We start from the raw sequence: 12,271 nt of genomic DNA on the forward strand, positions 1-12,271 counted from the left end.
AAACTCAGTGTTTTATGGTTATTCTTGTTATTATGCTAGGTAAAGGGTTATGAAAGTATTCTTTTATTGTTACCAGATTATACCTTACATGAAGCAATATGAAGCGGACACATTTAGCAAAAGTCATGAGCAAATGGCTTTGTATTGGAAGGAGTGTCATGAGGCACATATGGTGAATATGCACAAGCGTGAGCGGGATAGAGGTGAAAGCAAGCTGAAATTTCAGGTACCTGTCTTGCAATTGGTATTGTGTATTTTTAAGTTAAATGGGTATTCCTATCTTCCACATGCTATCCCATAATGTAGTAGGTGTAATAATAATAATATTAGCAAATGCTTCCAATTAGAAATGTAGTATAGTTCTCCTGATATAGTCATATCTTTTACCTCATGTGCAGGGCATTGCAGCTTGCGTATCCATGGTTACATCCACTCATATAGTGAGTTAGTTGCTCATGGTCGTAACCATGGATACCTAAGCTGCAATGCCCTGCACATGAGATAAGAGAAATTGCTACAGCCAGGGCCGGACTGGGACTGAAATTCAGCCCTGGAACTCAAACCAAAGCAGCCCACATGCAAAAATCGCTTTCCAAAAAAATAACCATTTGCATTAGCATTGTGGTAAATTTAGCACTGCAATACATACTTGTACGCATGCAGCACCAGTACTGTAGCTGGAACTTGCCATAAAGATATGTGTAATTACCATAACAGAAAAGAGTCATGGTTTTAAATATTTTTTATTAAACGTATAGAATATACTAACATCATCCTTCTCAAAATAAAACAATTAAATATGTGCAGCATGTCATAAAGAAAAAAATTGACATAAAAATGTGCAATATACAAGGATTGTCCACTACTCAAGACATCCCATTCTCACTTAATATATTACCCCATGTAAAATAATATTCACCTATACTCGCCTCTGCTGATGTCCCTGTTTCAGACTGTTTCTGCTGATGCCTGTTTCACAGGCAGAGCATCGCACCCTCTCTCTCCCCCTTCCCACAGGCAGAGCATCGCACCCTCTCTCTCCCCCTTCCCACAAGCAGAGCATCGCACCCTCTCTCTCCCCCCCCTTCCCACAGGCAGAGCATCGCACCCTCTCTCTCCCCCCCCCTTCCTACAGGCAGAGCATCGCACCCTCTCTCTCTCTCCCCCTTCCCACAAGCAGAGCATCGCACCCTCTCTCTCCCAATTCCCACAGGCAGAGCATCGCACCCTCTCTCTCTCTCTCCCCGTTCCCACAGGCAGAGCATCGCACCCTCTCTCTCCCCCTTCCCACAGGCAGAGCATCGCACCCTCTCTCTCCCCCTTCCCACAGGCAGAGCATCGCACCCTCTCTCCCCCTTCCCACAGGCAGAGCATCGCACCCTCTCTCCCAATGGTCAGAGCATCGCACTTACTGCTGCACACTATTGCACCCAGAGACGGTGACCCACAATCCCTTTTTATTTCCCCCTGAGGCTCATACATGATAAGCTCCATCAGATATTACCTCCTGTTATATCAAACGTCGGGGTAGAAAAACAGCAGAAACAGGGAAGATGGGAAACATCCTGCTGCTTGTACGGCAAACTGTGCACTGACTGCCGGGAACTACAGGCTCCTCCCACACAAGAGGCCGGTCACATGGGTGTGACATCAGCAGAGGTCCCTTTGGCCACTGGGATCTAGCCTCTACCATAATACCGGCGGCGGCCAGCAGCATTGAAAATTGGCGGCGGGGGCCGCTCACCGGACCCCGCCGCTATAGTGGCGGCCGGCGGGTGGCGGCAGCCACAAAATAATTTTAAACAGCAGGCAGTGCGGGAGAGGCGGGGGGCGGCCCCCCCACCCCTCCACCGGCCAGCCCACCGGGAGAAGTCCCGCCCCTCCCGCCTGTCAGTCCGGGCCTGGCTACAGCAGGAGAACTATACTACAATTCTAATTGGAGGTATTTGCTAATATTATTATCATCATATCTACTACTTACTGGGATAGAATCTTGGAGATGGGAATAAACCTTTAAAGTTGTTTTTTTTTTTTTTTTTTTTTTTTTTGTTCCTTTTAAAGGAGTTCTCTCACAAACAAAGTTAATTTCAATCAATAAGTCTTGGAATAATAATAATAATTTCTACAATTGGATGTGTTAAAAAAAAAAATATTCCTGTGCTGAGATAATCTTACATATGTGTCCCTGCTGTGTGCTGTGTTATGGCTGTTTCTCACCATACAGGGACATGGTCTGAGCATACCACATCTCCTGGGCAGGGGAGGAAACAAAAGAATACAAAGACATTACAGCACGGGAATGCAAATTAATCTTTCTTTGAGGTAAAAAAAATTTTAAAAACAGGCAGGGAAATATTTTATCTCACAAAAAGATTCAGCTGCAATCACGTGTTGTAATGTCTTTATACTCTTTTTCTTCTTTCCCTGCCCAGGAAATATGAAATGATTAGACCATGGCCCCATACGGTCAGACACGGCCATTACACAGTATATAGCAGGGACACATTTATAAGATTCTTAACACAGGAACATTTTATTTAAACACATCCAATAGTGGAACTTAAATTTGTTGAATTAAAATGAACTTTAAAATCAACCTTGTTCATAGGAAACACGTTTAAGGACATTTTTTTCCAGAAAATATATATATATATATTTATCGTTCCTATGGGAGACCCAGACAATGGGTGTATAGCTTCTGCCTCCGGAGCACACACAAAGTACTACACTCAAAAGTGTAGCTCCTCCCTCTGAGCTTATACACCCCCTGGAGAACCAGATCTTGCCAGTTTATCGCTTTGTGTTCAGGAGGCATACATCACACATGCATTCTCATCTGATTTTTGATTTTTGGAAAGAGTTTGAAGAAAAGCGGGTCCAAGCCTGGACCCCCCCGGCATGTCCCTTCTCACCCCACTGTGTCGGCGGTGCTGTTAAGGTTGATTCCAAGGCTGGAGCCTTACATGCCGTGCTCCTTCACCATCCCTCCTGGGCTCTGGCTTGAAGTGGGAGCCAGCACGGTTCTCCATGCTTGGCAGGAGACCGATCTCCATCCGCAGCCCTTCAGGATCCTGCTGGACCGGAGCACTCATCCCCAGGGACTTGGAACCCTGCGTCTCAGCAAGCTAAGTACCTGAGACGTTTATATATTGGGGGTCCCTGTACTTTATTGTTGTGGGAGAGTGTGCTGAGTGTTTTTTGTGACATTTCCGGCGGGTTCTCTGGCTGTCGCCTGAGAACCGCGCCGATGGTGCCTGCGCGCCGGCCGCACCGCTCAAATTTAGGCCCCGGCTTCGCCGGAGGCCTAGTTTCGGTTTCACTGCCCTCGCATGTCATTCATGCAGAGGGACAGCGCGGCTCCGCCCAGCGGCCGTTCTGCACAGGGGAGGGACACTCCTCACTGAGTACATGTCTCCTCCCCTGTAAGTCTCTATGGTCCTCCAGATCCCGCTCCCAGAGTAAGTCCCGCCCCCTCTCTTCGCTCCGGCGGCCATTTTCTCAGCGTTTTCCCTGCGATCAGCACTGGTCTGCAGCATCCCTGCTGAGGTGCTTGGGGGTCCGGGCTTTGGGATCTGGAGGGCACACAACACCGCTCCAGCGGTCTGGTAAGCCACAACCTCTGGTTGTGGACCTCTGTATATACTCTCTGGGGGTCATTCTGGCAGAGCCCCCACTCCAGCAGCATGTCTCACACGAGGAGCAAGGCTCCAAAGCTGTATTCAGTATGCACTGCATGTAAGCTCCTACTGCCTGAACCGAGCACCTATCCACATTGTGATGCCTGCTCTAACCTGACGATGCCTCAGCCTGGAATCGCACACTCAGTGGTCTCTCCGGCTGCTCCGGCTCCTGTGGCTGAACCCCCAGCTTGGGTAGAATCCTTATCTAGGTCTATCTCCCAGTCTTTTGCCGACTCCATGGGACAGCTGTCCAGGACTTTGCTGAACATGCATCAGCCCCCTTCACAGGGTGCCTCTGCTGCTAGGGCTCTCTCAGGACCGGAGCTCACAGAGGATTCATCATCTGGTCCCAGACCCCGTCCTCCTAAGAGGAGACGCAGGGCTCCCTCTCCTTCCTCGTCCCGCGGCTCTGTTTCAGAAGCTGACTCGCAGGACGAGGAGGATGCCTTTACAGGGGACTCGGAGGCTAACTCCATGTGCCCCATTGATCTGTCCGAAAGTGACTCAGATGTTAGTGATTTGATTGCGTCCATTAATTCTGTACTGGCTCTCAATCCGCCAGTATCAGAGGAACAACCCTCTCTTGCAGAAAAGCACCAGTTTACCTCGCCTAAGAGGACAAAGAGTGTGTTCTTTAACCACTCCAGTTTTCAGGCCGCTGTGACCAAGCCTAGGGCCTGTCCTGACAAACGCTTCCCAAAGCGTGGTTCTGATGACCGTTTTCCCTTTCCACCTGAGGTGGTCAAGGAGTGGGCTCATTCACCAAAGTTAGACCCCCCGGTGTCTAGACTCTCAGCCCGGACCGTTGTATCAGTGGCTGATGGCACCTCTCTTAAGGATTCCACTGACCGCCAGGTTGACCTTCAAATCTGTATATGAGGCGGCAGGGGCCTCGTTCTCCCCGACTTTTGCAGCAGTGTGGGCTCTCAAAGCCATCTCTGCTTCTCTAGAGGAGATGCATTCCCTCGCCAGGGAATCTATGCCCGAAATGGTTACCTTAACTTCCCAAGCTTCAGGTTTTTCATCCTATGCCATGTCTGCCATGCTGGAGGCTTCTCACCGCACTGCGGTGGCTTCGGCTAATTCCCTCGCTATCCGCAGGATCTTGTGGCTTCGAGAGTGGAAGACAGATGTTTCTTCAAAGAAGTACCTTGCTGGACTCCCTTTTGCTGGGTCCCGGCTGTTCGGTGAACAGCTGGATGAAATTATTAAGGAAGCTACTGGCGGGAAGAGTACTTCCATGCCACAAACCAAAACCAGGAAACCTGTCCAGGGTAGGAATCAGTCGAGGTTTCATTCCTTTCGTTCCTCCAACTGGTCGTCCTCTAAGCCCTCGGCCTCGTCCACTAACTCAGCCAAGGACCAAAAATACAGCTGGCGCACAAAAGCGCGTCCACAGAAGACCGCAGGAGATGCTGCCACTAAGGCAGCCTCCTCTTGACTATCTGTCCGCGCCAGCAACGTCCTTAGTCGGTAGCAGGCTCTCCCACTTTGGCGACGTGTGGTTTCAACACGTCTCCGATCAGTGGGTGCGGGATATCATCTCCCACGGCTACAGGATAGAATTCTCTTCCAGCCCGCCAGACAGATTTTTTCTGTCAACTCCCCACTGCTCCAAGGCCGCCGCCTTCTCTCAGGCCGTGGCATCCTTGCAGGCCAACGGAATAATTGTACCGGTTCCCGCCCGGGAACGGTTCAGAGGTTTCTACTCAAATCTCTTCCTAGTCCCCAAAAAGGACGGTTCCTTCCGGCCCATCCTGGATCTCAAGCTTCTCAACAAGCATATTCAGGTGCGGCATTTTCGCATGGAGTCTCTGCGGTCAGTCATTGCCTCAATGACCCAAGGGGATTTCCTGGCATCCATCTACATCAGAGATGCCTATCTGCATGTGCCAATTGCAGTTTGACACTAGCGTTGGCTACGTTTTGCAATCGGAGAGGAACATTTCCAATTCGTGGCTCTCCCCTTCGGTTAGCCACGGCCCCTCGGGTAGTCACCAAGGTCATGGCAGCAGTGGTTGCGGTTCTGCACCTCCAGGGGTTGGCAGTGATTCCTTACCTGGACGACCTTCTAGTCAAGGCTTCATCCAGCGCAGACTGTCAGCGGAGTGTCTCGCTCACTCTCGCCACTCTAGCCCAATTCGGGTGGCTTGTCAATCTGCCCAAATCCACTCTGACTCCAACCCAGAGGCTCACGTACCTAGGGATGCAGTTCGAGACTCTGCCGGCACTTGTGAAGTTGCCCATAATCAAACAGCAGTCCCTCCAACTGGCGGTGCGCTCTCTGCTGAGGCCCCGCCGTTATTCCATCAGGCACCTGATGCAGGTGCTGGGTCAGATGGTGGCGTCAATGGAGGCTGTTCCCTTTGCCCAGTTCCATCTGCGTCCACTGCAGCTGGACATTCTCCGCTGTTGGGACAAGCGGCCTTCCTCCTTGCACAGGTTAGTGGCTCTGTCGCCACAGACCAGGAGCTCTCTTCAGTGGTGGCTTCGGCCCCTCTCTCTGTCTCAGGGACGCTCCTTCCTGGCCCCGTCCTGGGTGATCCTCACCATGGATGCCAGTCTATCCGGCTGGGGAGCGGTATGTCTCCACCACCGAGCACAGGGCACTTGGACTCCGTCCGAGTCAGCCCTCTCGATCAATGTGCTGGAAACCAGAGCCGTGCTTCTGGCTCTCCTAGCTTTTCACCACCTATTGGCGGACAAGCACATCCGAGTCCAGTCAGACAACGCGACAGCGGTTGCCTACATCAATCACCAAGGCGGGACACGCAGCCGCCTGGCAATGTTGGAGGTTCAACGCATCCTTCAATGGACGGAGGACTCCAAGTCCACCATATCCGCAGTCCACATCCCAGGCGTGGAAAACTGGGAAGCAGATTATCTCAGCCGTCAAACCGTGGACAGTGGCGAGTGGTCCCTGCATCCGGCAGGGTTTCAGTCAATCTGCCGCAAGTGGGGCACTCCGGACGTGGACCTAATGGCATCCCGTCACAACAAGGTTCATGTTTACGTGGCTCGCTCCCACGATCCTCAGGCATTCGCCGCGGACGCTCTGGTTCAAGACTGGTCCCAGTTTCGTCTGTCCTACGTGTTTCCCTCTCTAGCTCTCTTGCCCAGAGTTCTGCGCAAGATCAGAATGGAGGGCCGTCGAGTCATCCTCATTGCTCCGGACTGGCCCAGGCGAGCTTGGTACCCAGACCTGCTCCATCTGTCCGTAGAGGTGCCGTGGCATCTTCCGGACCGTCCAGACCTTCTCTCACAAGGTCCGTTTTTCCGCCAGAATTCTGCGGTTCTCAGATTGACGGCGTGGCTCTTGAGTCCTGGATCTTGACGGCTTCTGGTATCCCCCCTGAAGTCATCTCCACTATGACTCGGGCCCGTAAGTCATCCTCTGCCAAGATCTATCACAGGACTTGGAAAATTTTCCTGTCCTGGTGTCGCTCTTCCGACCATCCTCCTTGGCCTTTTTCCTTGCCGACCCTTCTGTCCTTTCTACAGTCCGGTCTGCAGCTGGGACTGTCCCTCAACTCTCTCAAGGGACAAGTCTCGGCTCTGTCAGTGCTGTTCCAGCGGCGTATCGCCCGGCTGGCTCAGGTCCGCACCTTCTTGCAGGGCGCGTCTCACATCATTCCGCCTTACCGGCGGCCCTTGGATCCCTGGGACCTCAATTTGGTTCTCACGGTTTTGCAGAAACCCCCCTTTGAGCCTCTTAGGGAGGTTTCTTTGTTTCGTCTTTCACAGAAAGTGGTTTTTCTAGTGGCCATAACTTCCCTCAGGAGAGTCTCTAATTTGGCTGCACTCTCTTCGGAGTGACATTCTTTGGTTTTTCATCAAGACTAGGTGGTTCTCCGTCCGACTCCGGATTTTCTTCCTAAGGTGGTCTCTCCTTTCCACCTTAACCAGGACATTACCCTACCTTCCTTTTGTCCAGCTCCTGTTCATCGCTTTGAAAAAGCGTTGCATACTCTGGATCTGGTGCGTGCTCTCCGGATCTATGTGTCTCGCACCGCTGCTCTTAGGCGGTGCACCTCTCTTTTTGTGCTAACCACAGGTCGGCGTAAGGGCCTCTCTGCTTCTAAGCCGACCTTAGCCCGTTGGATTAGGTCGACCATTTCGGATGCCTACCAGTGTTCTCAGGTGCCTCCCCCGCCGGGGATCAAGGCACACTTGACCAGAGCTGTCGGTGCCTCTTGGGCTTTCAGGCACCAGGCTACGGCTCAGCAAGTCTGTCAGGCTGCCACTTGGACTAGCCTGCATACCTTTTCAAAGCACTACCAAGTGCATGCTCATGCTTCGGCAGATGCGAGCTTGGGCAGACGCATCCTTCAGGCGGCTGTCGCCCATTTGTGAAGTTAGGCTCCGCCTACTTCTTAGTTTTTCTGTTTATTCCCACCCATGGACTGCTTTGAGACGTCCCATTGTCTGGGTCTCCCAAAGGAGCGATAAAGAAAAAGAGAATTTTGTTTACTTACCGTAAATTCTTTTTCTTATAGTTCCGTATTGGGAGACCCAGCACCCTCCCTGTTGCCTGTTGGCAGTTTCTTGTTCCGCGTGTTATCACCGGCTGTTGTCGTGGACAGAGTCTCCGGTTGTTCCGGTTCTTGCTCTGTTTTTACTTGTGGGTGGCTATTCTCCTTTAGCTTTTGCACTAAACTGGCTAGATCTGGTTCTCCAGGGGGTGTATAAGCTCAGAGGGAGGAGCTACACTTTTGAGTGTAGTACTTTGTGTGTCCTCCGGAGGCAGAAGCTATACACCCATTGTCTGGGTCTCCCAATACGGAACTATAAGAAAAAGAATTTACGGTAAGTAAACAAAATTCTTTTTTTTTTTTTAAAATACATAAACTGTATGTGGCATTCATTATTTCCATATTCCTTACCCTGAATATTATGAACCACACCTCTGTATTCTTTTTGGAGAGTGTCTTGTTTTGCTGTGGTTCCTTTAAGGGGTTGTCTCTTGAGAGACTGGAATGTCTGATAGATGTTTGTTCCTCTTCTGGGACTTACACCTATTACCAGAACTGGGGTCCATTGTTCTGGCTGTCCTCCGACCACCAGTGAGTGAAGGGCTGGCAGCACATATACAGGCTCTCATCATTCATTGTTAGAAGAATTAAGAATACAAGTAAGCTCAGAAAAAGTGCAAGTTCACAGATCTTGCTTGTGACCTAATCCCTGCCCTTATCCTTCTCCATCACTGCAACATTCCAGTAAAAATATATAGGCATTCTATAATAACCACTTAACAACCAATGACTACATAGCTCATCATGAGCAGAAGTGTCTGTTTCCACATCATGGTGCACTATAGGCGTCATGTAATTGAATTGTCACTGTGTGAAAACATACAGTGACAGCTCCGTGACCGCAGCAGTCACCAACCTAGGGGTGATTGATTGCTGTTAGTTAGAGAAACAAAATTATAATCTTGTAGTTGTGATACCTTTTTAATAGCTAACTAAAATAAAATAAAGGATGTTACAAAGCAAGCTTCCGAGACTTCTCAGGTCTTTTCATCAGGAATGGTATGACAAAATATCTGAAGAAACAAACATATACACAATATATCACAACCTGGGGGTAAGATGCTTGGCACATTGCAGTTCAGGGAGAGTTCATGTAGGAGGGAGCGCTTAGATACAATTGGCATATAGGCAGAGTTGTTCACTTGCACCCTTTGGTGGCTTTCATGTGACACTAAAGGGTGTTTTTAGGCTTTAGGTTTAATTTAATAAACAAATAATTTAAAAAAACGGTGTGGGGTCCCCCTCCATTTTTGATAACCAGCCAAGGTAAAGTAGACAGCTGCTGGCTTCCTCTCTCACCCCCATCAGCACCCCCGCAACAAAATCACAGGGAGCCAATGGTTGCCATGGCACCCAGAAGTCAAACATCAGCATTTGCCATGGCGATACACATGGGGTAACTCCCCTTCTGTCCTTATTATTTTCTGGACCCTCCAGTATATTCTATATTGGGTATAGGTTGTGCTGGTGCTGTTTTCGGTGGTTTGCACAGTTTGCTCATTGTACTTGATATGCACCAATCAGGAGTATAATTAATACTAATAATTTTATTTATTTATATAGCACTATTAATTCCACAGCGCTTTACATACATTGGCAACACTGTCCCCATTGGGGCTCACAATCTAGAGTCCCTATCTGTATGTCTTTGGAGTATGTGAAATTACTTGCATGGTGTTCCCACTTTGCATTTATTCCTGATGATGATTTGTTAGATAGTTTGCACACTGTATTTGGTATGCACCAATCATGTGTTAATCACTTGTATAGTATTCACACACTCCTTCTATTCCTTCAGAACCGTTTTTTCCTCCTAAACCCACCATATTCATCTGCAATCCAGAGATTTGTGTCTACATACCCCTCCCAAATATAGAACAAAGAATATTTCAATATATGAATATTTATGTGAAAACAAAAATAACTAATAAAGTTCACCTATTCGGAACTGACACTATTAAACCTCTACAGTGACCACTGTAACAAATCAGTAAACAGCATGACAAAAAAATGTTTTCATCACAACTCTGCATATAAACACAATAAAAAAAAGTAGATATAAAAATTTCAGTGGAAAAATGTAAAAGCTATAGCTCTCAGAATACAATTTTGCAAAAACAATATATTTTCTATAAAATTGTTTTTAATGTGTAAAAAATGTCAAAATATGAATGTGGTATCACTGTAATAGTACCAGTCTGAAGAATAAAGATTTCCTAACACAGATTTTACGACACTATAAACAACATATCCCCTCCTCCAATAAAAAAAGCAACAATTTCTGAACTGTTTATTTATTTTGTATCCCAAAAATCAGAATAGAAAGTGATAAAAAAAAAAAAAATATTGTGCCCAAAAATTCTACCAATAAAAATATCAACTCATCTTTCAAAAAACAAACCCTCACACTACTCACTGTCTGTAGATAGATATAAATCTGGTATCGCTGGTATCACTGTAATTGCACTGATCCAAAGAATAAAGCCATCTCATCACCTCTACCACACTGTTAACAGCGTAAAAAATAACTTTTCTGCCTCCCAAAGATTCCAGTAATGCTCAGCTCATATTTATCCTGCGCTCTACGCTGAATGCCTTATCTTGGGGAGTCCTTGTAAATTTCTGAAATAAGCAATGCAGACGGAAGATTCCTTATAATGAGGCAGTTGGATACACTTTAGACTCTCTCTGGCCTATTATGTGGCTGTTACCTACTCTTTAGGCGTGCATAAAGCAGGCTAATCACCTATTTTGTGCACATCTTAAAAGCTGGATGCTGCCGAATGGAAGCCACACAGTCCAGAGGATCTCTTCAGCCTCATAAGTGAATCTGTTCATAGGAGCCTCCATCTGAATCATGTATTTTTTTAGTTTTAGATGGAAACACCAATGTAAGTGCTCAGTGGAGAGCCCTGGATAAATGTGAACTGATCTAAAATGATCTTTACCTCAAAAAAAAGCTTCCACTCAACCCATAAAAAAAAAAGTTCCCACTCATCAGCCCTCTGTTTTTCTAAACCAAATGAAATTATGTCAATGGATGAACTCACATCTACTGTCTATGATTCCTATGGCTGTTTTTTTTTGTTTTTGTTTTTTTTCTTAAAAAAACAACTGGTTTTATTGGTTGGAATTTAGATGTTATGCAGTATACCTGGCTCTTTTTGAGGAAAACAGTCTGTATTCATCCCATTCATGGAGACCTTATCCTCTCTTCTCTCCACCACCCACTCGCTCTCCTTCTTTCCCTCATGCTTCTTCTGCCTATCTGTTTTTCTTCGCTTTTTCTTTTGGCTATGATATTTCACTCAGTTTGTGTTTTCATAGAATTTTAGATCCTGTATCTTTAATGTGCAATTTGTACCGTTGACTTGCATTGCCTTTATGATCTCAATGATAAAATAATCTTTATTGATACTACTTGTCTTTCTGTTGTTTTTTTTTTTTATTTTGGCACATTCCATTCCCTATGATTGCTACTGCTTAGAAAAAAAAAATGATAAAAAAAAGAATACTACTAAGGAAATACTCTCGGTTGTGTTCGGAACTCCCCTAGTAATGAATGGAGAGAGGCTGCGTATTCGCTATCACACCTACACTCAGTAGCTGGAGCATGGAAGCGGGTGACCCCTTTACATTACATACATAGGTTCAAACATAATTCTCCTCTTTCGTTTTTTAGGAATTCTTTTTGGAGCCATTTAGTAGAAAAGCACGGCAGGAGAATTTGCGTTACAATAGCATGCTAAAGCAAATCAACAGCCAGTACACTGCCACTTTAAGACAATGGAAAGCAGCACAAAGATACCTCACCTGTGAACGCGGACCTTGGGCAGACAGGTTAGTGTCACTTGACTACTCTCGTTGACTAACTCTGTATATGTGTCTGTTAATAAGCTGTATGGTGTTTTCCTCTAAGGAAAGAGAACTGGGCATTCTGGAAGCTCTCCAATGTAGAGAACTACTCGCGTATGAGGCTCAAACTGGTGCAGAATAACAACTTTGACCTCCATTTAGAAGCTAGTAATTTGCGCGATAACTTGGGTAAGTCTATTTCTA

At 47.2% G+C, this 12,271-nt stretch overlaps 1 protein-coding gene across 3 annotated transcripts in view; it reads left to right on the forward strand.

The window, feature by feature from the left end:
* Positions 1-12,271, forward strand: part of NBEAL1 (neurobeachin like 1) — a 283,360-nt gene that overhangs the window by 183,757 nt on the left and 87,332 nt on the right. For all 3 annotated transcript variants that reach the window (XM_075317649.1, XM_075317650.1, XM_075317651.1), the window contains 3 exons: positions 77-226; positions 11,895-12,052; positions 12,132-12,256. In XM_075317649.1, the coding sequence (XP_075173764.1) occupies positions 77-226; positions 11,895-12,052; positions 12,132-12,256 (433 nt within the window). The remainder of the gene's footprint in view (positions 1-76; positions 227-11,894; positions 12,053-12,131; positions 12,257-12,271) is intronic.

Source organism: Anomaloglossus baeobatrachus, chromosome 7 (genome assembly GCF_048569485.1).
Source record: "Anomaloglossus baeobatrachus isolate aAnoBae1 chromosome 7, aAnoBae1.hap1, whole genome shotgun sequence".
In the NCBI taxonomy this organism is placed as follows: domain Eukaryota; kingdom Metazoa; phylum Chordata; class Amphibia; order Anura; family Aromobatidae; genus Anomaloglossus; species Anomaloglossus baeobatrachus.